Source organism: Macadamia integrifolia, chromosome 5, assembly GCF_013358625.1.
Source record: "Macadamia integrifolia cultivar HAES 741 chromosome 5, SCU_Mint_v3, whole genome shotgun sequence".
Taxonomy (NCBI): Eukaryota; Viridiplantae; Streptophyta; class Magnoliopsida; order Proteales; family Proteaceae; genus Macadamia; species Macadamia integrifolia.
The window spans coordinates 1,838,257-1,865,262 of NC_056561.1; the positions used below are offsets into that span (position 1 = coordinate 1,838,257).

Genomic DNA, 27,006 nt, shown 5'->3' on the forward strand with positions numbered 1-27,006 from the left:
ACACAAACTTTGATCATTTGGGAGAGTAAGGCTAGGCTCAATAGTTCGCAAAACAAAACCAAAGAATAATGAAAAAACCAAAAAACCCTTTTTGAAGTAGGGATTGTCTTACTATATATAGAAGAAGAAGGGACACCTCCAATGGATGCTCCCAAAAGCCATGTTTCTTTCATAATACATCTCTGTTGACCATTTAGACATACATTCCAATAGTCACACATATTGGTCACTTAAGTGCCTATTAGGGAGAGACAAACCTCTCCTACACACATTTTGATGAACCAAAATAATATTTTGAATCTTTAATTTTAAAAGCTATAAAAAGATTCCAACAAAAGGCATCCACATTTTAAGCTAGATCTCAAGGATTATAATTCCTGCATCAATATCCATTTTTCTGAATGGTAATCCCCCTGCCGTTGGCTGCCTTCTCCTTCCTCTTTTATCTATCAAACTAAGAAGAATGACAGTTGGGTAGTAGGTTATCAGTAACCTTGCACATTCACTTTAATTCATTCTCTAGTGAAAATCATTCCACAAATATCCTCTCCCTTGCCTCGAGTGCCTGCAAGATGAATATTGAAAACCAACTTATTAAACAGAAAAAAACTAATGCATGTTATAAATAATAACGCCTTTCAGCGAGGATTAATTCAAGTTTTACATAGACCTGGTTGTGAAAATTGATCATTATATTCCATGCATCATTACAGATTGTGCTTGGGCTAATTAGTTATTAATCACATCTTTGTCTCACTATTCTAAAGAAATTAAATATAGAGCAGTAGAGATACCTGCTTTTTCCAATTTGTGCAGCTAGTTATGAGAGATAGCATAACTGTTTGTAAAGTAGACCCAGTAAGTATTCCAATCCACAAACCCTTTCCTCTTAAATGTAGATGGAAAGCCAATATAACAGCTGTAGGAATCCCAACAAGATAGAATGCCCCAAGGTTGACACAGGCCCCTAGATGCTGCCAACCACATCCTCTAGCAACACCTGAAAACATTTTAACAGTACTAGCTAGCTTATACAATGTGAGAAATAATCTCAATCTTCTTTTGATGGAGTGACAGATAACATATTGGTAGAAGGTAGGAAATCAACCTGAAAGGACCCCTTGAATGCTGTCCAAGATAACTGAGATACTAATTAGAGGAGCCATTTCTGCCACATACTTTACTACTTCCTTCTCATTGCTGTAAGCATAACCAAGAATATACCGGCAGGAAAAGAGGGTTGAGCTTACTATAACTGCTTCTGTGACTGCAAGAAGCATCGCGGCACAGACAGCCACACGAGCTGCGTGTGGATTCCCAGCCCCTAATTCATTAGAAACTCGAGTGCTGCAGAATAAAAAAATGATCTCTCTTGTCAATAATACACAAACATATGCATTTAATTTGTTTTATACTCTTATGCAAACCATAGATGGATATGTAGTGTGTGTGTACTCTTTAGATGTAGAGTTTTACAACAGATATCCTAAGCTGCCATGCTATTTATGACAGGAAATAGTGGAGGAGGAAGATTCAGGGCAAACCTGGCTGCGGCGCCGAGTCCATATATAACATTATAGAGCATTGTAATGGTGGTGAGGCTGTTCACAAAGGTTATCATTGATTAAATGCAATGCCTTTCCTAATGAGTGAGTCTTAACAATCCAAATTCTCAAAAGAAAGTACTTAAAAACACAACCATACCAGACAGAAAGCACTGAAGTTTCAAGCTTCGGATTTGGTAGAAGTCCAGACAGTAAGATAAGCATCTCAAAAGACCACCATTCAAGACTAGAATCAAAATTGCAAAACCTTAATTGTTAGAGGAAATAAAATAGATAAAATCTCATATCTTGAATCATAAACTAAAAGAGAAAGAGAAATACCAAACCATCACAGCAGATGGGATAGCGAGTCAAAAGAATTTGCCAACACCTTGGAGCATCTCCATCGAGAGGGGCACACGAGTTTTCTCACAAGAAGAAGAGTACTTCATGTACAATGCAAGGAAGATTGTGTTTAACCAATATGATATGCTGATTGCTAATGCAGCTCCATGGTTTCTTAAACCTGACTTATATACTAAGAACAAACAGAGAGGGATATGGAAAAGCAAAGTTGCCCATGAGCTTAGGACCATGGGAAGGATCATACTTTGAGATTGGAAGTATCTAAGGATTGGATGACCGGTAGCACTAGCTAACAATGCAGGAATGAGCCACATTGCATATTTACCAGCTTCAATTGAGATTAAAGGGTCTTGGCCCATGAAAGTGAGCAGCTTCCCCAAGTTGACCCATATGAGAGAAAGAGGGATACAAACCAAGAGGAGAGAGATAATGCCGCTATAAGTATGAATCCCAAGCTTTCTATATTGTTGTGCTCCATAAGCTTGTCCACAGAGTGTTTCCAATGCACTTGCCATTCCTAGCTGCTTGGTAAAGTAAAATTTCATCAGTTTTTTTTTTTTTGAAAAGAATGCTACCCTTGTAGTGCATGCACTTCTGCGCTCAAACTCAAGGTTGGTGAAATGACCACTTAATCCCTATTGAATGCCTTGCCATTCCTATCACGACTGAGTAGCATTCTCTTTCTCACTTTTTTTTTTTTTTTTTTTAAAAAAGAGGCGAATCCAGTTGGTCAACAATTCAGGTTTCAAATTCAGTTTTCACTGAATTTTCGGACCTGAGACAATCTGAAGGATTGATAAATTCAGTCCTAATTTATAGAATTCGAATGCTTTTTCAAATTCAGTGATACCATCACATAACGATCATGTATAAAAACATGTCTATTCAATTATTTAAACTGCAATGTATGTCCATGCAGCCTCATAAAGGATTCAAATGTAACATGTTAGAAATTAAGCTATCTTGGAGTAAATTTCATCCCCACTTCCCACTACTTGGTAGAAAACAACCATAAATTCCTTTGTAGGCAGGCCAACAGATGAAATCAATTTGAGAGAGAGAAAGAGAGAGAGATTAAGGATTCAACTCCTTTGTGGTGTAACATGGTGTTCGGCACGCGTCCATCAGCCAGAAACGCCTTGGCACGAAATCCAAGGTGGTCATGCGCAGCCCAAGATGTTTCTACGCGTTGGATGCCGCCAAACACCATGTTGCGCCACAGAGGATCCAAACCGAGATTTACTTACCCCTTGAAAGTCAAGATACTATTTTCGTTTGTACGATATTATTCTCCACACTGTTATTAGCATGGCATGTAGATTCTGCCACACCATTGTTTAAAGAACCCTCTCCCATTGAAAGATCAACTCCTTTGTGACTCAAGCAGTTCATTAAAAGGAGGGTCCGTAGTTTATTTAATTACTTCCTTATTTTTTAAGGCAAAATTTCTTGTAATCAAATAGATGAATTATGAAGACGTAATTTTTTCCATTTTGCATTTTAAATTTTTTTTTTTTTTTTTTTTTTCAATGAAGGTAAACTTTGTCATTTTGCATAAATACTACATAACGAATAATTTTCAATCTTTTTAAAAATCTTTTTTTTATTCTTGTATTAAATGACTTTTGAGAATAAAATTAAACGGTAACTAAAAGAATGTTACAACTTAATTCACTAGGTTATTAATTTGTCACAGGTTTGATTCTCCATCTGTGTATCTGTGATTTAAGTAGAGACCATGACAGTGGGTTGTTGTGCTAGTCTCCCTAAGGATTAGTCTGCACGTAAGTTGACTCAGACACCTTGGGTACCCAGAAAAAAAACACCAAGTTGTTTTTTCTTAATTGATTAATTATTATAATCATCATTCCCCAACTTCAATGGGAAACCAAGAATATAACCTGACAACTAAACCAGATCCAAATCGAAAGTATTGTGATCATAAGAAAAAGGAAAAATGATAAGGAGAAAATGAGAAAGAGGGGCAGACTCACAATGACACTGAAGCCGGTAACGGTGGTGATGGAAGTGGCGATGGCGGTGCTGGAGAGGGCTAGTTCACCAAGGTGCCCTACCATCATCACTGGAATCAGATTAATCAGATACTGTGAAACTGTGACCGCTACCATCGGCCCTGCTATGAACCCAACCTTCTTCACTTCTTCCACTATCACTCCCACTTCCAAAACCTCTCTCCCTCTCTCCTTCACTAGCAAACCTTCCTCCTCCATCGTTAAACACGTCTCTCCGGCCGGCCACTATCTAAGGCTGTGGACCGGAGAAGAGTCAAAGAGAGAAATTGCCGGGCAGCTGCTGTGCGTGGTCTTTTTTTTATAGGAAAGATTAATTAAGTATAAGCACTAGCTAAGCCTTGATTTAATGTCTGATGACCAATGACTTTAATTCCACTAATGGAATTGAATATGTTTAGATACTCAATTAGTGTTGATGAAAGTAAAAATGCCAATCCCTCGGGTCATCCTTTGGCCGAGCCGACCTCTTGGGTCATCTTTGGCCGAATCGACGCCTTGGCTCATCCTTGATTGAGCTGACCATCTAAGTGATCCCTGGGAAACTCGACCCCTTGGGTCATCCTTGGCCGAGCCGACCCCTTGGATCGCCTCCCTTAGGAGTCTGATCCAATCCTAGCGATTGTGGGGACAATTCCAATGAACACTCAGTGCCAGCTTAACAGATCTTATCGCCAACTCAACAAATCTAATTGCTAAGAGATATCTTAACAAATAAGGTAACAATTGCATAATGAGACTCTTCCAAGAGTTATCCAAATAAGAGTGAACTATTTTCCAAAATAAGACTCTTCTCAACTGTCTCTCTTCATTCACTGCCTATAAATATCATGGTAAATCCCCCAAAAAGAGGATCAATCATTTTCATAATAAACTCTCTTGAGTATCTGTTGTTGAAGAAATCTGATTTAGGCATCGGAGGGTCCTCATCGGGTGAGCTTGGCTCTCCTTTATCGACTCTTCTGTGCAGGTCTAATGTGAAGTACCAAGTCTTGCAAAGAACACCCGATCAATTTTTACCGCAACAAATGTGTCAATCGGTTCAGTTCGGTTCAAAACCTGTAAGAGTATAAATAAAAAATCAAACAGTTTATTAAATGGTTTCAATATCTCAAATCGAAAACAATTAATAAACAATTTTGATTAAAATTTTTGTATGGGTTTCGATTTCGATTTTATTGCTGGGTCAAGTCAATACTTTTGGTCCATTTGGAAATGAATTGTTTTTTAATCCCAATAAAGAAATTTGATGCTGCCAGGCTTGAACCATGTCATGTAGCCCAAAGAATAATTTAAGAAAATAAATAAATAATTTACATTGTGTAAGTACACTAAATAAGTAGATAGCATATAATAGGGGTATCAACCGGTCCGGTCAGGCGATCTCGGTCAGGCTTAATTGGGCTTGATCATTTGAAAGCCTTACATTGTGAATGCTAGTTTAAGTAAACAAGCCTAGCTTTTTGGGACATGGTACAGTTTATAATCGGCCAGGTCGATGTCGACCTTTAATCGGACTTCTTTAAACAGGCCTTAACCTGGCTTTAACCGGGCTACAGACTTGTTTAAGTCTAAATGGGCTCTAAACGGACTTTAAACTTACCTACCCTAAAATTCTATTATTAAGTGGGTTGAGATTATGGTTGTTCTTTTTTTTTTTTTTTTTAAAGAAGAGATTATGACCATTACAACTTACAAAATAAAGCTTAATTTAATCAAATCCTACTACAAAGCAAAAGGTAAGTAAACTTAATTAGTTTCTTACTATTAGTGGCAAAATAGGAATTTTATGCAGTATTAATGGGGTCGGGCTACAACGAGTCGGTTCAAGTCGGGCATATAAATGTGTCGATTCGGTCTAGTGCCCAATGGGCTAGCTACCTACACCGTGAGCGTCCGTTTAATAAACATGTAGGGCTTGAACCTGAAAAGTTTATTAATCGGGCCGGTCAAGCCCGACAAGTTTATTAAATGGACTGGTCTAAGTCGAGCCATAAACGTGTCGGACTCGATCAGGCCTACCGGTGTGGGCTTAGAATTGACACCCCTAGCATATATAGAATACAAGGATCAATCGGGTTTTATTTATTTATTTATTGGATTATTAACATGTATTTTTACTTCACTCTAAAATGATCGATGGTTTATACGGGTTCATTTATTAAAATTAAAGTCGAACTGATTTATAAACGGTTTATCATTGGTTCTATTTATAAATAGTTTGCTTCAGTTTCGATTTCTTCACAACCTTAGTTACTTCAGTATATTAATGGGAGAGAGATCAACACATTGCCCCTCACGTTGGCATCGTACACTCTTGAGGGAAGATCAATTTCGAAGAATGTCGCTCTAGATACAAGGAACCCATGCCTGCTTTTCCACTAGATTTATGTTATAACCTAATATTAGTGACATCCGAAGACTGATGTGTACTAATTTCCACTTGTTGGATGATGCCAATCTGATGTTGTAATCCAATCTTCTCTCTCTCTCTCTCTCTCTCTCTCTCTCTCTCTCTCTCTCTCTCTCTCTCTCTCTCATCCAGCTTTAAAGTTTCGGGGATTCAAATCAAGAATAATTTGAATGGAGCAAGGTAAGTCGGGTCTAATTCGTTTTTCTATTTGAGAATTTGGACACTACGCGGATAATAGCTAAAAGTCAGTTATTCAGATTTTATAATATTTAATCCAAATTGTTTGGTTCCTGCAATTATTCATGAAATATTCAAAAGGTCCAAAATTTGGAATCCAAATTATATACATTTTTTTTTTTCTGAATTTTTTAAATCAATTCATATTTTGTTGAAATTTGGGCTGATAAATTTGCCAAATTATTTATGAGTGTATGTGTAAGGATTCATTCATCATCGTAAAACCCTCTCTTTTTTTAAAGAAATATGTAAAAGATGAAACAGCCCATGAAAATGGGAATATGAGAGTGATGCCTCGTGGATCTGTAAAGTCACGAAATAACATAAAACCCAACTTATTCTAACAATAAAAAAATGCAGACCTTCCATTGAGTTTTTTTTTTTTTTTTTTTTTTTTACAGGAATCGATAGGTAATGATAGATTGATTCGATTATTTTTTTTTTCCTCTTTTGTTTGATATTTAGAATTGATTGGTTTGTGATTTACTAAGGCTCTCTTTGGTATGATTTCTATTTGTATTTATTGACTATTTTTTAGAAATTATTTGTGACAATAAATTATGGAGCACAAATAGTAATCATTTGGTTACTATTTATAAAATAGATTATATAATGAGAAAATAGATTTTAGTTTTCACCATCAACTTTGAACTTCGAGCGAGAGAGATTTTTTTATTGGAAAAGTATAAAACATACTAAAGTAACATATTTACCATTGATTTTGAATCATTTAGTACACGTGCTCATTTAAGATAGCAAAAATCAATATAAATAGTTTGTTGCATCAAATCACAAATATCTTAAGAGTAATTTGTGATTTGTGATTTATTCTAATTTATTATAAATAGAAATAAGTGCCATAAATTATACCAAACATTTGTAAAAATAGAAATAAGTCAAATAAATACAAATAGAAATCAAACCAAAGAGAGCCTAAGTTAAAAGATTCAAACTACTATCATAAAGGGTAAGGGAATCTAGTTCGTCTAGCATTCCGAGGTTCAGACACAACTGGACGTGAAAACGCCCAATGTGCGTGGGGGCAGTTATGTCTTTTCACACTATCTGTGTTTCGGCAAGGAAAATGCTAGATGGACATGGTTCTTTTCTCCTAGGAGAAAGGAACTATACCCATCCGCGCCTACTATGCTCAGGCATAACTAGGGGTGAAAATACCCAATGCACACGGGGGCAACTAGATTTGTTCACAACCAATTGTCTCTAGGTGTGGGGAGTTCCAAATAGGTAGGGTTCTTTCTCCTATCATAAAAGAGGCAAAAAGTTGTATGCACAATCATGCATGATGCAAGATCATACACACAGCTGTGAGATGGAGCTGAGGAGGTGCACTATCATCCCCTATCTTGTGACTTTGATGTACAACCATGCACAAAACCATTCCCCTATAAAATAAGAGAAAAAGTTCTCTAAGCTGTTGGGGTAAGGTATGCTAAAACCTTTTTCTCTCTTCTTTTCACATAAAAGTTCCCTCCAACATATGATACTATATTGTCTCATCTCATTGGTATGATATTTTATACCGCTTGTTTAGAGATCTCTAATCCCTCTAATGTGTATCTTATGATTGGGAGACTTGAATGCACCCCAAGACCGTCTAGCCACCGTGGCCACTGCAGGATGAGAAATTAATTGAACATTCAATGAACCAAGACATATCACTTACTGGGACAAAGACAAAGAGAGGGCGAAAGAGAGAGAAGCTTATGCTTAAAGGAGAGAAAGACAATAAGAGTCAGGGAGGGGTAATGGTGCATGTATTGGGAGAGAGAAAAGATAAAATAAAAAATAAAGAGAGGGCTAGGAGGGTTTGGGGTGGGCTGGGGAAGAGGGGGTTAATTTATAGGCAAGTAGGATTCATATGGTAAGAACAATTAAGGAGAAAATTTTCCTTTGTGCAAAGTGAAGGGTTCATAACCCAAGAATTTAAGGTCATGAGATTTGTTTATATATACATTGATAATTTTTTCCCCTAAAAGTTTGAGTTAAAAAGATTAATAGTAGCAAACATGTAGGGATGTCAAGTATTTGACTCTTAAAAAGTGTATCAAAAGAGTTTTCCTAACATTTCTTCTTCCACGATACTCATCTAACTATCTAAACACAACTTTAACTAGGAAATCGATTTAAAAGATTGCCAACCAAATATTTTGAGCTGTTTGCCAAAGAAACTTATAATAATTTCGACTTATAATATAGATTTATTGGGAGAAGTCCTAGTTGGCGCCCCTTGTGTCACTGTCTCCCAATTTGAGATTGAAACAATATTTCTCTTATCTATTTGAAAAGATTGAGATAATACCTTTCCTACCTTTTTGAGATCGATATAATCTCTTCCATCTTTTAATTTCCTTATTATGTATAAACAACTATCTTTCCCTAATTTTGTATACCTATCTTCAAATAAAAGGATCTTTTGGTTGGCAGCATCATTTCATACAATTTTATTTTTTAAATCAACCATAAATAGATAAAGGCTAGGATAAAGAAAAAACATGACAACAGTAGTAAACAATCTAAATAACTAGTCAACTGGCTCATAAAACTCCATAAAAAAAAGGGTGGAAAAGGGCACAAGTGTATGGATAATAAGGAATATAGATCTATTAATTCCAGAAAAAAAACAAAAAAGGTGGCCAAGGGCACAAGTGTATGGATAGTAAGGGATATAGATCTATCTATCCACGCAATTCCAGACTTGGATATATCCCAAACTCCAAACGCGTGTTCAGAATGGAGATCGTTCTAATCCGACAGTGTAAAGTGGGTGGGACCGATGGCACAGTTCTGTATATTAAAATACTTATTCTGACCCATGTGGGAAGTGGGAGCTGATCGGAAAACGTAGAAGCCCAACTATGCTTGTCAGGCGACTCAGGCCACACATTTGTAATACCCAATTGGTTGATTTGATGGGTTTTGATCATCTGTGCATGCCTGCATGTTTACCTTTGATGGGTAAACTTTTCTTGCATATACCCAAATAATTATCAAGATCTCTCTCTCTCTCACTGTGTGTGTATCTGAGAAACAGAATGTCGAATCTTCCAAGTGAGGAGAAAAGGGAAGGAGAGTTGAGTCTTGAAACTCCTCTGCTTAATCCAGGCACAAATGTAATTAATGGGGTTGGAGTAGATAAGTGCAATAAGAGATCAGACATTGTTGGGGAGATAAAGAAGCAGTTGTGGTTGGCAGGGCCTTTGACATGTGTTTGTTTCTTGCAGTTCAGTTGGCAGGTGATCTCCATCATGTTTGTGGGTCACCTTGGAGAGCTAGCTCTAGCTAGTGCTTCTCTGGGCACTTCCTTTGCTTCAGTCACTGGTTTCAGTTTAATGGTACGAAGAACTGTTTTTTTTTTTTTTTTTTGGGTCTCTTTTGTCTTCCTTAGACAATTCATTAATTGAATATCATCTATTGTTGATGAATAGACAGGAATGGGAAGTGCATTAGACACCTTATGTGGTCAGTCCTATGGAGCAAAACAGTATCATATGCTTGGAATACATTTGCAGAGGGGCATGTTTGTTCTTTTACTTGTATGCATTCCTGTAGCTTGTATTTGGTGTAACACAGCCCACATACTAATAAGCCTAGGGCAGGACCCAGATATATCTGAGGGAGCTGGAGTATATGCTCATTACTTGATTCCTGCAATTTTTGCTTTTGGACTCCTTCAGTGTCTTAACAAGTTCTTGCAAGCACAGAACATTGTCTTTCCAATGATGATAATCTCAGGAATTACAACTTTACTACACTTTCTAGTGTGTTGGTTGCTAGTTTTCAAATCTGGGCTTGGTCATAGAGGTGCTGCTTTGGCAAATGGCATCTCTTATTGGACTTGTGTGTTACTGATGGCACTTTATGTCAAGTTCTCTGCTGCTTGCAAGTCAACTTGGACTGGTTTTTCAAGGGAGGCTTTACACAACATCCTTGATTTCTTGAGGCTTGGGATTCCATCAGGTTTTATGGTCTGGTAAGCAATAATTTTCTGCTGACATTTTCATTTTGAGTCTCTTAGATTTTTGCATAAGATTCTATTTGTTTGGCCTCAAAATGGCTGGAAGTGTGGGGGTACGATGTCTCCATTTTCTCAGGCTATAAATATTTCGTTAAATTTTCAATATAAGTTTTCGTTATATATTTATAGCGATGTTTTCTTTCTCTGTAAGCAAGTTGAGAGAGGTGTGAGGATGGACGTTGTAACTCTATACTCCATTGATAGTGAAGTAGGATTTCACTAGACAATCCTGTGGAATCTCATAAATCAGTGTGCATTGTGTGATTGTTTGTTCTTGTTTTTCCATTCTTTTCTACATCATTTTAGGGTTGCATTTCTATAGTAAGATGAAGAATATAAAATTTTTATGCAGATTTATTAATGTAAATTCTCTATTCAAATAATATTTTACATGGAAATTTTCTTCTATGTAAAATTATCCTACTTTATCATTGTCTCGTTTTTCAGCCTTATCCCAACCTACATGGACACAAATGTGGCCCGAAATTATTTCAGAAAAAATAAACATGTGGGATAGTACAGTTTTATTGAAGGGCCACAATTTCATGCCTCAAAACTGCATGTGATAATTTCTTTACAGAATAATTTTTTTTTTAACATTATTTAATTTACTTCAAGCATTTTTCGCCCAAACAAATGGAGCAAGGGAAATTTACCTACGTGATCTCTTTAGAATGCTAATTGTTCATTGCTTTTTAATATGTTAGTTAACATTTTGTATTCTTTGATGACTCAAACAGCATAGAGTTTTGGTCATTCGAGGCAATGGTTCTTATGTCTGGTCTTCTTCTTGATCCACAACTAGAAACATCAACACTATCAATAATGTGAGTCTCACCTGCAATTGAAAATTACTTGATTTTTTGGGAAGAATTATTTTGTAGATTCATTCACATTCAATGATAGATATATTTATGAGTTCTATAAGAAGATTAATAAGAAATCATACCAATCCAACTTGATTTGTGCAAAATCAAATCAACTTGATTCTTAACAACTTTGTTCTTAATTATAACTTCTTCATCCATGTTCTCAGCCTCAACACATGTTGTTGGACATTCAATATCTCATTTGGTCTTAGTAGCACTGCAAGGTTAGTTCATTTGAATACTCTTGATCAATTCCCACACCTTGTGTTTATATATATTAGCTAGATTTTTTTCATTTAAATCCATGTTCCTCTTCTGTAGCACAAGGGTTTCCAATGAATTGGGTGCTGGAAGGCCGCAAGCTGCACGTTTAGCTGTACATTCTGTTCTACTCATAGCAACTGTAGATGGTACATTGCTTGGACTTGCCATGATTCTTTTACGTGACTGTTGGGGTTACCTCTTTAGCAATGAAGAAAGGGTAGTAAGGCACGTCGCAGACATAATACCATTGCTGGCAGTATCCATTTTCTTGGACGGATATCAGTGTGCACTTACAGGTTTGAACTCAGTTGATTGTGTCAAACTTTTGCTACATTATATTATACCAAAACCATTCATTCAGATCTTTCCTCTTAAGCTTCTGTTTGTGTTGGAGGGTCTAACCAGAAACCTTAAGGCACTAGGTGAAGAGAGCTCCTCAAGTATGCAAAGGCACCAAGGACTTGAACAAACCAATGTAAAACTATCTCTATAACTCCCGACATTCCAGCCCCCTCACATTTAAGTGAATGAGATGATGACATACATGTGGAAAGACACACAAAGAAAAGAACAAATGCAGAAAAACAAACGAAATAAACATTAAGGCTTTAGGTGGTGAGAGCTCCTCAAATATATGAAGGCACAGAGACCTGAAAAAACTGATGTGAACTCCCAACAGTTTATTTCCAACTAAAAACCAGAATATTTTCCTCTTAGATGGTTTTTACTTGAAAATAGACTGAGCTTGATCAATATCAAATATTCTAGACAGAAATGTAAACAACTCCTCCAATATGGAATTTATTTTATAATTTCAGTAGTCATGTATTAATCAAGGAAGTTGGCAAAATTGGAACTCTTATTGGTTTCTAGTTAATAACTGAATTTCTCTTGATTCAAGGCATTATAAGAGGAAGTGGGAAGCAGAAGACGGCGGTGTACATCAATATTGGAGCTTATTACCTTATTGGGATTCCTACCGCAATTATCTTTGCTTTTATCTTTCATACTGGTGCGAGGGTAGGTGTTTCTTCCCCTCCCCCCCTTTCCCTCCTGGGTACAAGGTTCACATCCATTATCTTCTTCTTTCTTTTTTCTTTCTTTCATGAGCTTATGTACATACATAGTATTTGGTAGTTGTTAATTTTACATGAAATGGCACTTTCTTCTTCTCCTTCTCCCCCCCCCCCTTCTTTTTCCCTTCTGAGCTTGTGAATCCTACCTACATAGTATTTGGTGATTATTTAATTTCTACATTTTTAATGTTTACAAATTTTCATTTTTTTTCAAATAGGGGCTTTGGTTGGGGATTGTATGTGCACTCTTTGTGCAAGTACTGTCTTTTCTTATCCTAACCATATGCACCAATTGGAACAAAGAGGTAATCTAATTTTTCCTTATTTATTTCTTATTTCAGCTTGAATAGGTATATTTTGTCACTTGTTCTTGTTATATATTTACATTGGATTTGGTTTTCTCTTTGTTTTTTATGTTTGGTTCAGGCAGCAAAAGCCATGGATAGAGTGCATGAATCAGAGGTATCAGTTGATAGGACTGCATGAAGCTGAACTAGTACTTTCCTCAATATAAGAAGCCATCCCAAGCCTTCAACAGAAACCCATTTGAGATTTGATCCATGTATGTGACCAAGAATTCAGAAACCATATGAAAGCAAATCATGAATCGTATAAACTGCATTATAACGAGGACTCAAAGCTAATTCAAAGGTAACCAATCTGGATTGCTTATCGGTATCATTTCAGGATAAAATCATAAAGAAAATTTACTTTTTGTGAAATGTAAGGGCAAACATGACCGATCCACACCGATCTGATCCAACCTAAATCCTTGGGCTGGGGTGGTGGTGGTGGTGGGGTTAGTGCTAAGAGAAGTTCGCAAAGAATATTGCAAGGAATTAATGGTTGTATGCATAACATGATGATACTAACTGCAGGGGAGGAGCTTTAGAGCTCTTGTGACTTGTAGAGTTGCGATACCATAATCAGGGGAGACTGAATTTCAGTCCTCTATATCTAAAATTAGCACATAGCAACAACTAAAATATGGGAAAAAAAGCCTGTCCAGAAGCATGGCTGTAGCACCCAGACCCAGGCCCTTGCAAAATGATTGGTTTGTCATTTTGAAAGATAAAAATCTCATCACTGTTGATGTTTTCACAAGCACTCTCATTGGCACCCATGTTGGTGCAGGAACCACACTCCAAGACAGAAATCTCACCCTTGTAAGCTTCCTGCAATACTGTTTGTTTGTTACCTCACTCATGTTTGTTGGTCACCTTGGAGAGTTCGATCTCACTAGAGCTTCCATGGCTTCCTCTTTTGCTTCAGTCAGCGTTTCAGTATGCTGAGTTCCTCTTCTTGTCACTTTGTTGGTCACCATTAGGATGTAATACAGATAATTAAACACAATGATTCTGGAAATCAACACTTCGTCAGTTCGTTGGGATCATTAAGAATTCAAAGGTTCTGCGTCGGATCTGATTGTCAGTAAAATAAGTTCCTCAACCAATAAATGCCGAAAAGCTTTGCCAAAATAGTTTATCAGGTTTACAAAATACAATTCCAAGCTCTGGATTACCAGTCCCCCCAAAAAAGAATGCAACAACTCAAAACATATGAAACTGCAGATATTCCCACCTCCAAACAGGAATTCTGTCCTTTTTTTGTAACTCAATTTACGGCATTAATGGAAACAAAATCCTAAATAGCTTGATCCTGAACGTGCTAGTATACAATTTTCACAGAAAGAATTATTAAAAAATTGACCCCAAATATTTTTGCTACTCTCCAAAAGAATAACAGCATCCAAATGAACCATCAGAGTAATTCTTTAACACCCAAATTCAACACCACAGAAGCACATACTCCACCCTGTCTTATTTCCACCACTGGTTCACAGTTTTCCAATGGAGACGCAGAAAAACACACAATGGGAACCATTAGAATAACTGATGCATCCTTAGTCCAAACTATGAATCAAGCATGGATTATTCCTCCTTCATGACGTAGGAAATTCAAGATCTAATTTTCTCTTTAAATGAGTTCTATCAGCACTGCCAGGGTGAGAAGAATAAAAAATCAATATGAATACAGTAGATTTTACATCAGTGCATCATTCTATTGAAGACATAAACACTAATGAGGCTGATGCATAAGAAAAATCAAGGCTCACATTACTTCAGCAATCAGCATCAAGCAAATGGCTTATCATGGATTATGCACAAGAGCAGAAACCTAGGCTGTGTTTGGTATGCATTCTAGACCAAGAACACATTCTGAACTGTTAAAAACATTGTTTGGTAAGCATTCCATTCTCAAAATTCTAGAACACGGTCAAGAATGCAGCCCATTCTGGAATGGGATATTTTCCCATTCTGCATTCTGCATTTTGCATTCCCCATTCTCCAGTTCTTAGCATAGCCCGATGAAAATAGCTCCCCCACTAATCTTATGAAAGGCACCTTCTCTCTCAAGGGATAGCGTCTCATTTTTACAAATCTCCAAAAACTACTTTTCTTTCTCTCTCTAAAAACTGCTTCTCTGGCCCCAAATCTCTCTTTTTCTCCTCAAGATCTCCTCTCGAATCCAAAATCCTAGAATCTCCTGTTTTCCTCGCAATATTTACGGGTTTGATGTAAGCAATACTATCTAAGGAACCATTCAAAATTTTATATTTTTATTTGAGTTATTGATGTAATATTGTCTGGGATTTTCACCGAAGAGATTCCGCCCATGAGGTGTTTGATAAAATGTCTGAGCATTCTCACATAAAAAATGCATTTTAAACAAACATTTTATCCAAACAATGTTCCCATTCTCAATTAAGAACACATTTTGTATTTTCAGAATGGAAATGCACATTCTCATAATGGGAATGCATACCAAACACAGCCCTAAAGTTTCTATCTCATCAGAATTTATTTGGATGGCCTAATAATCCATGAATGTTTTTCCTCTTATTATTGACCTCAACATTGAGACTTGATTGGGTGGTTAGGGTCAGCCAACAGGGGGGCCGCTGCTTCGAGCAATGGTATAAGTTTCTGGCTGCCAGGGCAAATGCCCGGGTTCGAGTCTTGAGGGGGCCAGATTTGGCATGCACTCCAAAGTCACCCTTCCCAGGACCACACGTATGTGGGACCAGCACTGGCCACTTGGTAATGGCCCTTTTTTACTGGGGTCAGCCAATGGCTGGAATTGCACGTCTTCTCCAAGAGAGGAATTAGATGAACCATAATCCTGAATCAAAAATAATATGAAATGGAGATAAAAAGATGGATTTTTTACATTACCTGTTCAGTGTTGGTCTGGGAGGAGGTCTGGATCCAAACACAGAAAAATCTATTGACATTGGCATGGTTTCACTCCTTCCTGAAATCCCGTCAGTTGCTTCATTTGCATGGTCATCAACTTTATCAGTTTGACATGTAATTCCATCAAGCCCCTCACGTTGGACCATGACTCTCCTCGACTTTCTTGGGGGAGATAAGACAATTGGACCATCATGTGGATTATAATCTGATGGCTTAGGGTCTCCCTTACGGACAGGCCGTGGAAGCAGAGCTGGTTTCGTTGGCGCAGGTATAGATGAAAAATACCTAAATAAGAAAACAGGAATGAGAACAGAGTATAAACCAGATCATCACCCTTTAAATACTCGGAAGAGACAAACCTGTGCTCCAATGCATGCTGAACAGATATTCTTGCTTTTGGGTCATAGGCAAACATCTTTGATAATAGATCTAAAGCATCGTCACTTGCCATTGGAAACAATGAGTGCAATGGAGGAGCAGGAACAAATTGATATTCTACATAATCTGGAAGGTAAATCATGTCAGACCACTGGGAAGCCTTTGGGGTCCCAAAAGCTGCAAAGATCTTTCCTAATTGATCCATATCACTTGAGCCCTGTAATCAAAACATCACCAAACTCGTTCAATCTTTGACAAGTTAACTACGTGGATTTATGCACACCCAGGCAGTAAATACATGAGAACAATCTAAATTAAACTTTGATATGCATTCACATATAAAGATACAACACAATAAGATAAACGCAAACATTTATAGATTTCAAAGAATACTCTGCCCCACCATACAAACTGGAAATCTGAAGTCACAACCCCCTGAGAGGCCAGCACCAGATCTAGCAGTTTGCATTGGATAGGAGGAAATCATGGCAACTGATTCCAGATGATGCATGATGAGAGTTGTGCAAAATTTTTTGCATAAAAATGAAAATGAAGGGAAAATCTCAAAATAATTCAAATAATGGAGCCCAATGTATCACAACACACGATTTTAAAGGCCAAGAAGACAAATCAAGGTTGAAAACAGTACTTGCACAAGCAAGGAGAAAAGAGAGAAAAATAAATAAATAACTCTCTCCAATCAACCAGTGGGGCTCAAACTTGAGCAGAGAGTCAAAAAGGACGGACTTGATGAGACAATAATCAAGAAAGATAAATTTCTCTATATTTTTAGAACAGTGTGATTGGACAGAAACCAAATTCTGGTTTGAGACTCTAGTTCAACAGTTGGGGTCTTGTTGATTGATCCAGACAATTTTAATTCATAAAATTTAAATTAACCAGCACAGACGGGAAAACATATCAAGAGAAACAGGACTCCAGAACTGAAATTAAGACTCCAATTAAGACATTGCAACATTTATAAAATTATAAGTTCTGTCACAGTAACTGAGAAGTAATTAGTAGTAAACTTCAGGATTTAAGACCATGCCTCCGACCTGAATTCTGGGAGAGAATACCCAAACACAATCTATGCAATAATTAGTCAAAGAACAAGTGGAGTGGCAGCAATAGCAGCACTGAAAATGAGCTAAGAAAGCAAATAAAAAGAAGAAAAAAAATCTCACACCAGGCCATAACCAGTTAGACATTTGGCATTGGCGTTGTGGTGATGGTAGCACTGGCATAATTGTATGGTGTGTGGTATTGTTGTCATTGTTGGCAACATGACTTGTGCAATGATTTCAGATGAGTTTGGAGGCATAGCGTACGTCTACGCTCCGTTCAGGAAGTGTCGAGATGAGCTGGATAGGTGTACAACATGTTCCAATTGAGTTTGGTTCAGTAGCGTATTTGTACACTCAGTTCTAGCCACATAGTGGTGGTAGATGATGTAGCCTTATGAGTTGACAGAGGGGCATGAGGTGATGCTTGTGAATGCATATATGTACATGATATGTATCATGGTTGATGTATGAATGTATGAAGTATGCATGGCATTTATGATGAGGTCATGCAATGGTGAAGTGGATAAGGTTTGACGTGGCAAGCAAATAGGCTTAATTGCATTGGCTAACAGTCCACATGGCGCGGCACCAAGGCAGCCTGCCTTGGCTAGCATGCCTAGCACACAAGGGATGCTCACATGGGTGCAAGGCCAAGGGCCATGGTGCACAGTTCAAATTGGTGCAAAGGGATCATGACCATTATAGCATGGGTGTCGGCCAAAGGGTCATGGGACATGGCTGCCCAGCATATGGTGTGTATGAGTGGTGCATGGTGTGTGCTTTGGTGACCACGGCCTATGTAATATATGGCAGCACAACAAGGTGCACATGGCATACGACAATGGATCAAAAAGGCATGCAGCAAATGACTTTTGGTGAGGGTAATGGCTGAGGCAAGCAGCCATGGCTGCAACACACATGGTCACAAGGCTTTGGGTTCACATAGTGTACATGTGTTGCTCGTGCAACTGCAAGCCATGAGAGGTAGCTTCATCGCGTGCACGTATGCTTTCAATAAGGCTCACATGGGTCTTATGGTGAAATCAAAAAATCGGTCAAAGCAAATGTTGCCTTGAAGATGTTCGACTATTGGCTCCAACGAGGCTTTGAAATTGTTAAAACCCCATTTTCTCTTTGTAAGATTTGCTTCTAAGACGGATTTGATACGGTTTGGATCGGAAAAAAAGTCGGAAACAGTGCCGCATAGGCCGTAGGATAGGCAACATTCGTACAAGATTCCATTTGCAAAGCTTAGATCAAGGAGTGAGTTCAATTTCCGCCAGATCCATACGCCCAACCTGTCTTTGGGCTAGTGTGTGGAGAATTGGTTTGCAGTGCTACACTGAATCACTTAAGTGAATCTGTTTTGACATGTGCTCAATTCAAGTTTTAAAGATTCCATTTAAAATGATCTTATTTGAAATGAGATATAACTGGTTGAAGATTCCATTTGTTTTAATCTTGTGAATCCCACCTTTTAAAGGCCATCCAACAGCTAATATGAAAGATGTCACCCTATTTCCGCTACAAAAACAGTGCTAGGAGAAGTGCAATTAAAGCATTATTAAGAATATGAGCAAATTTGGAAGGAAGAATATAGAATATTCTATTACACAATGGTTACGGGGAAAAAATCATTTTGGTAAGAAAATGGCATAAGAGAATTCTAAAAATATATAAATATATATATGAAGCAGAAAATTTTCAAACTTATTGAATTTCCTCTTAGCATAACAAAGCCAAATATTAGTGAAAAGAAAAGAAATCCAAAAAAGAGTAAAATAAGATAATGTGCAAAAATCCACCAAAGAATAATTTGCCCACTTAATTGCATTGGAGTCAATTGGTGCAAGGTTTTTGAAGAGGTCAGAAGTGTGCATTCAAGTCCAGATCTAAATTTTCTTGAGATTGACTAAAACAGAGATGAGAGATGGAAGAATAGATTTCCCTCATAATATTTATTCGAAAGGGAGCACAAAAAGATTCGAACAATGGAAAGGAAAAAGTTATATATTCATAGAAAAATACAGAAGTGGATGTGTGAGCAAGAGAGAAAGCTGAAGAGATAAAATTGAAGGTTTCTGGACAATTTTTTCAAAAGAGGGTGAATAATCACAGTAATCAATCACAGAATATATCTAAACATTGCAAACCAATATCTACTAATCTGGAAAGAATAAGCAACGATAATAGCCATGAGAACCTGGCATCACCTGTAGAAAGGGTCGGCGGAGGAGAAGTTCAGCAAATATACAAGCCGCAGCCCAAACATCCACCCCAGACCCATATTGCTTAGTGCCAAACAATAATTCAGGTGCCCTATACCATCGAGCAAAAACCTACACAAAGGAATTGGATACTCTTAATTAGCGGAAATTTAAATTATTTGAAATGTCATAAATACGGAAGCATAATGAGTAAACCATGAGGGGGAAATAAGATTTATATTCATCCTAAAATCTTTAAATTGATAAGTAAGATTTAACTACATGCATCTTACTACCAATGGCAAGATGATTTAAGATCCATTAGCAGATAAATTTGATAGCCCAATGTACTTCAATGCAGATTCAGGGACAACTAACAATAGAGGAAATAAGCAATAGCTTTCCTGATCCAAAAGTTGTTGATTCAGTGTCCAAGTTCTTGATGGAATTTCATGAATTTCTGAAGCCACCATGCCTCTCATCCGCCCTTAACAAGATTTCAGGGAAACCTTTCCATTGTTAGGGTGTAAATTGATACAAAGGCAAATTCCATAGCTATACCTGGTGGGTGAATTTGCGGTCTGGGCTTCCAAATATACGCGCCAAACCAAAGTCAGCTAGCTTAAGCTGCCCGTCAGCTCCCATAAGTAAGTTATTTGGTTTCATGTCCCTGAAAAAACAACAGAATGTTACTATGTGCCTGAGATGAAGGCAAGCAGGTAAGGAACAAATAGATGACCTCAAGTCATTAACAAAGCAATGCTGAAGCATGCCTGTGCAGAACCCATTTCTTGTGGCAATAGGCAAGCCCTTTCAATGTCATCTGCATGTAAGACTTGATGTCAGCGGGAGAAAGAACAATATTCCTATCTCGAATGACGGCTTCAAGGTCAGTCTCCATAAACTCAAACACAAGGTGGAGATTTCCCTTATGAGGGAAAGCATCGATCAACTTAATTATGTTCGGATCCTTGAGCTCTTTAAGCAGTTTAATTTCCCTAAGAGCAGTAAAATTTACACCCTCCTTGTACTTCCCCAGCCGGATTTTCTTAATGGCGACCGTCTGTCCTGTCTGCACAGATCGAACATAAGCCATGAAAAAAAAAAGCGTAATAAATTATCTCATTCTTCCTTTCTCCTCTTTTGTTTTTTAATTTTAATTTTTTTTCCCCGAGGAAGACAATCTGTGTTCATTCTGTTATTGGATAGATATGTATGTGCAGATTTCATTCAGTTCAACAAATCTGTCTAACTTCAGGGACAACTATAACAAATGAAAGCAAAAAAAAATAAAATCTCAGGAGCTGCAAGTACATTCTCTACAGGACCGGAAATCTTCTTTCAAATGGTTAAGAACCCTAGATTAACACCAAATGATATCTGGAAACAAAGAGAGCTAGTCTTCACCTTGGTATCAATGGCCTTGTAAACGACACCATAGGTACCCTCGCCGAGGAGCTCACGCTTCAGGTATCGGTCGGCAACTTTCTTAGTAAGAATCTCATCGACCTCCGACATGGTCATAGAAATTTTGTGGCCGTACAAACAGAGAAGAAGTATCGGATTTAAGCATCTTCGGAAGGTTTCATTCAGTCAAGAAAGGAAAGATAGTAACCCTAAAATCTCAGTTTCGCTTTCGCCCATGGATTGGAGTGGTTGAAGCTTTATTGACGAACCGAGAAAACAATAAGTGGGAAAGTGGGAACAACGGAGTTCTAGGGGGAGGGAAAGGAGGGAAATGGACATTGAATTGCCTTTCTTGACATTCTAACAATTATTAGGGGTATTTTGGTAACATAATTTCTAGGGATTTCAGATTTTCGTTTCCTGTTCCAAATCCTCTGATTAAGAGAGAGAAATTTTCAAAAAATAGTAAACGTATTATTGTACGGACCATACGAATTGTAGGCTGTCCGATTGGAATCTGACTTCCGCTCCTCCCCACTTCTTCCTTTGAATCCTAGTGATTCAATTTCCGCTCCTCGCCACTCTCTCTCTCTCTCTCTCTCTCTCTCTGGACCCAGCTGCAAGGGAGCAACGTCTCTATGAACTTTACAAATCAAAACTCTTTTCTGATCAGATTCAAACCTTGATAGGTGAATCAAATTTGTATATATCTTCTTTAGGGAGATGGTTTATGTTGTATTTGTATTATAAAAAGGAAGTTTCAAAATAGTTTTAAAAATTATTCTCCTTTTTGGTTTTGACATGGTTGAACCATTGCCTTTATAGTTTTAAAAATTATTCATTGCTTTGTTAAATAAAAATATTGGAACTTAACATTTAGTCTCCCATTGCTCATGGAGAGTAAAATATTCAATTATTTTTCTTTTTTGTTGAATAATAAAATATTCATTTCATATATACTATATGGGAATATATGAGATTAGGGTTCTAACGGAAAGTATCGGGAATGGATTTGCTACACGTTCAATCACATGATTGTATCGTATGGGTGAGCATCCAACACATGCCTTACTTCCTGTCATTACTGGGTGAAGAAAAATATATTTGGAAGCAAAAGGATAGGTATAGATGTTCACTCGTACCAAGTTCCTCCTGAGTTTTTTCAATACAGTTAGAATGTGTATGAGTGAGTAGAGGCAGTTCATATATGCTTATGAGACTATAAAAGGATAAGAGTTCACATAAAGAGTATCGCCACCTTGGGGATGTCTAAAGTGGGTCCGGGATAATTTTTACACTGCTCACCGGGCCATGCCGATGCACTGTGGTATGGTGTGTTTTAGGTTCGACTTATATTTTTAAGTCATGGATTTGCAGATTTAGGCCGAATACTAATTAACACATTCATTGTTTTTAGAGCATACCCTTTCATATGGTTGTATCTCTAATGAAGGGGCATGCCCTAAAGATAATTGCACATTGCATTGACTAGGTCTGTTCGAGTCTATGCAAGTGTGAAAAACACCTTTGGACATCCTCAAGAGATCCTTACATTGTCAGATCAATAGAATTTGATCCATCCTTTTTTTTCTGTCGTTAAGGTGGAGAATTGAACAAGAATTCTCTTCTTTATCATCAATCCAACACCGTTCACGTTTTTTCTTTTTTCTTATCAATGAATATTGCCTTTACTTGTACACTTAGATTGTCTGTATTTCTCAAAAAAGTGATTCAATTGATGGGATTTTGCATGATACTTATGAGATCGATGATATTGATGAGATTGATATACAAATTTGGACATATAATAGTTTCGAATCAAATCTCTTTGGAAAGAAGATCTTTTGTTTCATGGTAGCCTGCTCCAGTCCCCTTATGAAACTTTCATTATTGAATTTATTTTGAATCGGGATCTTTTGACTCAACTTTATCCCAGTTTTGCTGAGAGAGCAACCCCGTTTTTCATCTTAAATGTTGTCAAATATGCGGATTTCTTACTTTTTGTGGGGGATTAGTCCATAGGGGTCTATGGTGCCATATTGCTTGTTGATGATCCTTAATGACAGCATCTAGGGTTCCTCGAACAATGTGATATCTCACACCGGGTAAATCCTTAACCCTTCCTCCTCTTACTAAGACTATAAAATGTTTTTGTGAATTATGGTCAATACCTGGTATATAAGCAGTGATTTCAAATCCAGAGGTTAATCGTACTCTGGCAACTTTGGTACCTTTTCTATAGCTCCAACTCAATTGTTAAGTTTGTCTCGAATTCTTAACTCGTTTTGAAGAATGACCTGTTCAGACATATTTTGGTGGCAACCCGGATGACCTGCGACTTGGAGGAGTATATAATGTACTAGCGTCTTATTGAAAGTCATTATAATTTTGGGGGGTTTTTGAGCTAGGGTTTCAAAGCAAGTTTTCTCACCGTGTCTGGGTGTAATCTCTTTTCTACATAATGAAACATCTTCTTCTTCGCTGAGAACGTGACACACCACATCGGTGTGTGAACCTCCTTAAATCTATGCGTTTGTTTATTTTCATATTTGTTGGGGTTTGCTATAACATCAATATATATTAGCTTCTTCACCATTACAAGATAAGAGCTCTCCAAATTAAACAAGATTAACCAATACAACAGCTTCCACGTCCTTAGAGAAATTAAGTTATCCATATATGTATTCCTTCTTCTTGTCAGCCATTCATGTTCGACTCTTGGTCTCTCCCTTTAGGCTGCTGGTTTCGCACGAGACGCATGACGACCAGCAAAAGCAATGAAATAGATCAAGTTTAGTACCCCAAGTAGTCCAATAATATAGTAATAGTAGTCAAGCCTGTTGGTGTTAAGATCATGACCACCTAACCATGCTTCCCCTCCATTCCTCTTAGTTATGGAAGTAATGATATTGACAATTAAAGTGCTTATATAGCTAGCAAAAGCCAAACCCAGGAAGAAGATGGAACCAGCAATGGTTCTCATACTCTCAGGCAATTTCATGGTTACGAATTCCATAATCCCAATAGCCATGAAAGCTTCAGTCAAGCCTGATAACATGAACTGTGGCACAAGCCATGCGAAGGACATGGGTGCGGTATAGGAGTGATTCTTTAAGGCCTTATCTCGTCTTCGTCCCTCAATAGTCCCTGCAACTGCCATGCAAAGGATAGACATTATGATACCGATTAGCATCCTTGTACGCATAGAGATCCTCACTTCCCTCTTGGCCAATTTACTTGCAGAAGGGATCAATACTTGCTCATATATGATGATCCATATCGATAGAGTGATCATCGGACCGACACCCATTAAGGCCGGAGGGACCTCGAAGTGGCGTGTGATGTGTCTGTCCATTTGCATTGCTTGAAGAACTCCAAATGTGCTTTGTTGGTCCATGACATTGAAGCAAGTGATCCCTGATAACCAAACAGGTATTATTCTTATAAAACACTTAAGGTGTTCGACTTGTTGCACACTACATAGTCTCCAACCATTTCTTGCTAGGCCTTCTCTGTTTAACTCATCAGTTGGGTCTGTGATCACTGCTGCCTTGTCAAGACACACTAGTCCATCTGTGTGAGGGAGCTTAGTAACCAGTGGATCAGCTTCCATGGCATTAGAATCATAAAGTTCAAGTTCTTTGACCTGCGTGGATGTAACATTTCGTTTCCTAGTGGCAGCCACAGCGACCTTGATGAGATCAGTGAAGATACTACCTTTTGGCTTCATGTACATATAAATTGAGGTACCAAATAAGAAGACAATGATAGAGATTGCAAGGAAGGCAGTTGGAAGGGCTAGACCAATAACCCAACTGATATTGGTTTGGACATAGACAACCACAGTGAAGGCAATGAGGAGAGAGATGGTGAAGGACAAGTAATACCAGTCGAAGAAAGTCTCGATATCTCTTCTTCCTTTCTCTGTTCTAGCATCGAATTGATCAACCCCAAAAGCAATGTTGCAGGGTCTAATCCCACCAGCACCTACGGATAGGAACCCAAGAGCTGCCAAGAGGACACTAAGCTGCCACTTTTGAGGTGGTAAGCAATCAGTTCTCTTATAGCAGGTGGGTGGTCTTAGTTGAGGTAAAGCTGCAGTTAGGGTCATGATTCCCATACCCTGTTCAAATTGAGAAGTGGATGAGAGCTAATTTGAGTGAAGAAATACTCAAATTTTTTTGGGGGTTAGAATTTATAGATTGTTAAAGCTTTTGAAGTGAGGTGACCTCTCGTGAATCTTATATATGATAGTCAAGTCACCTATAGTCCATGTGGGACTAACGGAACAATAAACTTTTGAGAGAGAGAGAGATTGAGATTACCCAGTTTGAGAAAACGCACCAGCAGAGAAGAGAAGGATCCGACGAGAAGAGTGCGAAACCTCCCCAAGTAAGCATCAGAAAGGAAAGCGCCGAGCAGAGGTGCAAAGTTGGAGGTCCCAAACCAAATGGTGACTACATTCACCAGTAATATCCCATCCAAATGATACTGGGTCCTCAAGTACACTGTTATATTTGCTATTACACTCATCGACGCCAACTTCTCGAATGTCTCATTCCCTACACACACACACACCCAATAAGAATCAGAATCACAAGAAGAGTATATTAATGGACCAGAACGAAGTTCCTTGCAATCGCAGAAGAAAAGAAGAGAGGGAGAGATATAAGATTTTGTATCAATGTTACATTACCGATGATGTAAGGCATGGATTTCCATCCTCCGTGTTTTCTTTGGGAGTGGGGAGAAAGAGGTCTGGAGAGTCCTTCCTCCATTACTTTCTGCTTTCCCTCTGAAGTTTCCATTCTGCTTCCCTGTGTGGTGGCTCTTTTGTTATTTTTTTTCATGAAACAAAAGAGGGCTTGAGAGCTCTCTCTCTCTCCCTCTCCCTCTCTCTCTCTCTCTCTCCCCTTTGCCTTGAGGAAGGAGAGTTCTTCAGAAGACTTTTAATTGCTCGTATTCTCTTCCTTGAGAATACAGCTACCTTCTTCAATTGACCGTAGCGCGACCAATAACCACCATCTTCTCTTCCAGCGACGTGGAATCTCCTCAAATAGGAAAATCCACAATAACTTACGCGTCCTTTAAAAGCTGTCCCAATTGGGTTTTAGATTTTTTTGAGATGAGATTTGACCAGTGAGATGAATTTTTGTCACCCTATCTAGAAATCAAGAATCTAGAATCATTATTACTGGCCGTTTGTTGTTTTTAAAATAAGTATTTAAAATAATTATATATTCATAATAGTTTTAAATAGTTGTTTAAATACAAAATAACTTTTACAAGTTTTATACCTCATAATTTATTTATCAATTCAATTTTGGAGACATTTTATTCTCTTTTGTAAGGCTCATTATTTCTTTAGTTGCTAAAGATTTTTGTAGTCTCAGTTTTCCTTTAGTTTTAAAGTTTTTTTTACAATAAAGTATCTTCTTAAAGTCCCTTAATTCATTCTCTCATTTGTCTTATAAATAGAGGGAGACTTTAGCATTTGAAAGATGGAACAAGTCCTCTGAGTTATTCAAGTGTTTTCTTAATTTTGCTTCTCTTGGTTTTGTTGGTTTTTACATGTTCTCATCATAACAAGTAATTTGTAACTTTATGTTTTTTATTTCCTCTTTATTATGAATATTTTTTATTTTTAAGTTATTTCATATTTTGTAGGGTTAGGATCAGGGTATACTTGGTCCTTGATGGCAAACTAGGGTCAAGGTCAATCAGGGCCATCCCGACCTTTGATGGCAAACCAGGGTTAGGGTCAATCAGGGTTAGGATCATCCCAGCCCGACCCTGAAAAATCAAGGCCAATTAGGGTGGATAAGGGTTGGGCTGAACCCTAAAGGGTAGGGCCT

At 37.8% G+C, this 27,006-nt stretch overlaps 3 protein-coding genes and 1 pseudogene across 5 annotated transcripts; 1 reads left to right on the forward strand and 3 right to left on the reverse strand.

Annotated features, from left to right (window-relative positions):
- Positions 1 to 163: 163 nt before the first annotated feature.
- On the reverse strand, positions 164 to 4,235 carry LOC122080388 (annotated as a pseudogene).
- Positions 4,236 to 9,434: 5,199 nt separating this feature from the next.
- On the forward strand, positions 9,435 to 13,490 carry LOC122079546 (protein DETOXIFICATION 16-like). Its single transcript, XM_042646093.1, has 8 exons — positions 9,435 to 9,943; positions 10,037 to 10,581; positions 11,367 to 11,453; positions 11,663 to 11,719; positions 11,817 to 12,055; positions 12,661 to 12,779; positions 13,054 to 13,140; positions 13,262 to 13,490. The coding sequence occupies exons 1-8, from the start codon at positions 9,644 to 9,646 to the stop codon at positions 13,319 to 13,321; spliced, it is 1,494 nt and encodes a 497-aa protein (XP_042502027.1). The 5' UTR covers positions 9,435 to 9,643; the 3' UTR covers positions 13,322 to 13,490.
- Positions 13,491 to 13,776: 286 nt separating this feature from the next.
- Positions 13,777 to 21,465, reverse strand: LOC122079547 (cyclin-dependent kinase D-1). 3 transcript variants are annotated; one of them, XM_042646096.1, is made up of 7 exons: positions 21,152 to 21,465; positions 20,518 to 20,567; positions 20,306 to 20,414; positions 19,751 to 19,876; positions 16,452 to 16,687; positions 16,072 to 16,377; positions 13,777 to 14,193 (listed from the first exon to the last, which is right to left on the reverse strand). In XM_042646096.1, exons 1-7 carry the CDS (start codon positions 21,266 to 21,268, stop codon positions 14,052 to 14,054), a joined length of 1,086 nt encoding a protein of 361 aa, XP_042502030.1. In that variant the 5' UTR covers positions 21,269 to 21,465; the 3' UTR covers positions 13,777 to 14,051. The 3 variants fall into 3 exon arrangements, with proteins under 3 accessions (XP_042502030.1, XP_042502028.1, XP_042502029.1); XM_042646094.1 differs by having other exon boundaries at positions 20,518 to 20,816; positions 21,152 to 21,464; XM_042646095.1 differs by lacking the exon at positions 13,777 to 14,193 and adding an exon at positions 14,273 to 14,832 and having other exon boundaries at positions 20,518 to 20,816; positions 21,152 to 21,462.
- A 2,241-nt stretch (positions 21,466 to 23,706) lies between these two features.
- Positions 23,707 to 25,971, reverse strand: LOC122078460 (protein NRT1/ PTR FAMILY 2.8). The gene is made up of 3 exons (XM_042644440.1): positions 25,848 to 25,971; positions 25,496 to 25,713; positions 23,707 to 25,274 (listed from the first exon to the last, which is right to left on the reverse strand). Exons 1-3 carry the CDS (start codon positions 25,957 to 25,959, stop codon positions 23,883 to 23,885), a joined length of 1,722 nt encoding a protein of 573 aa, XP_042500374.1. The 5' UTR covers positions 25,960 to 25,971; the 3' UTR covers positions 23,707 to 23,882.
- Between the last annotated feature and the right edge of the window lie 1,035 nt (positions 25,972 to 27,006).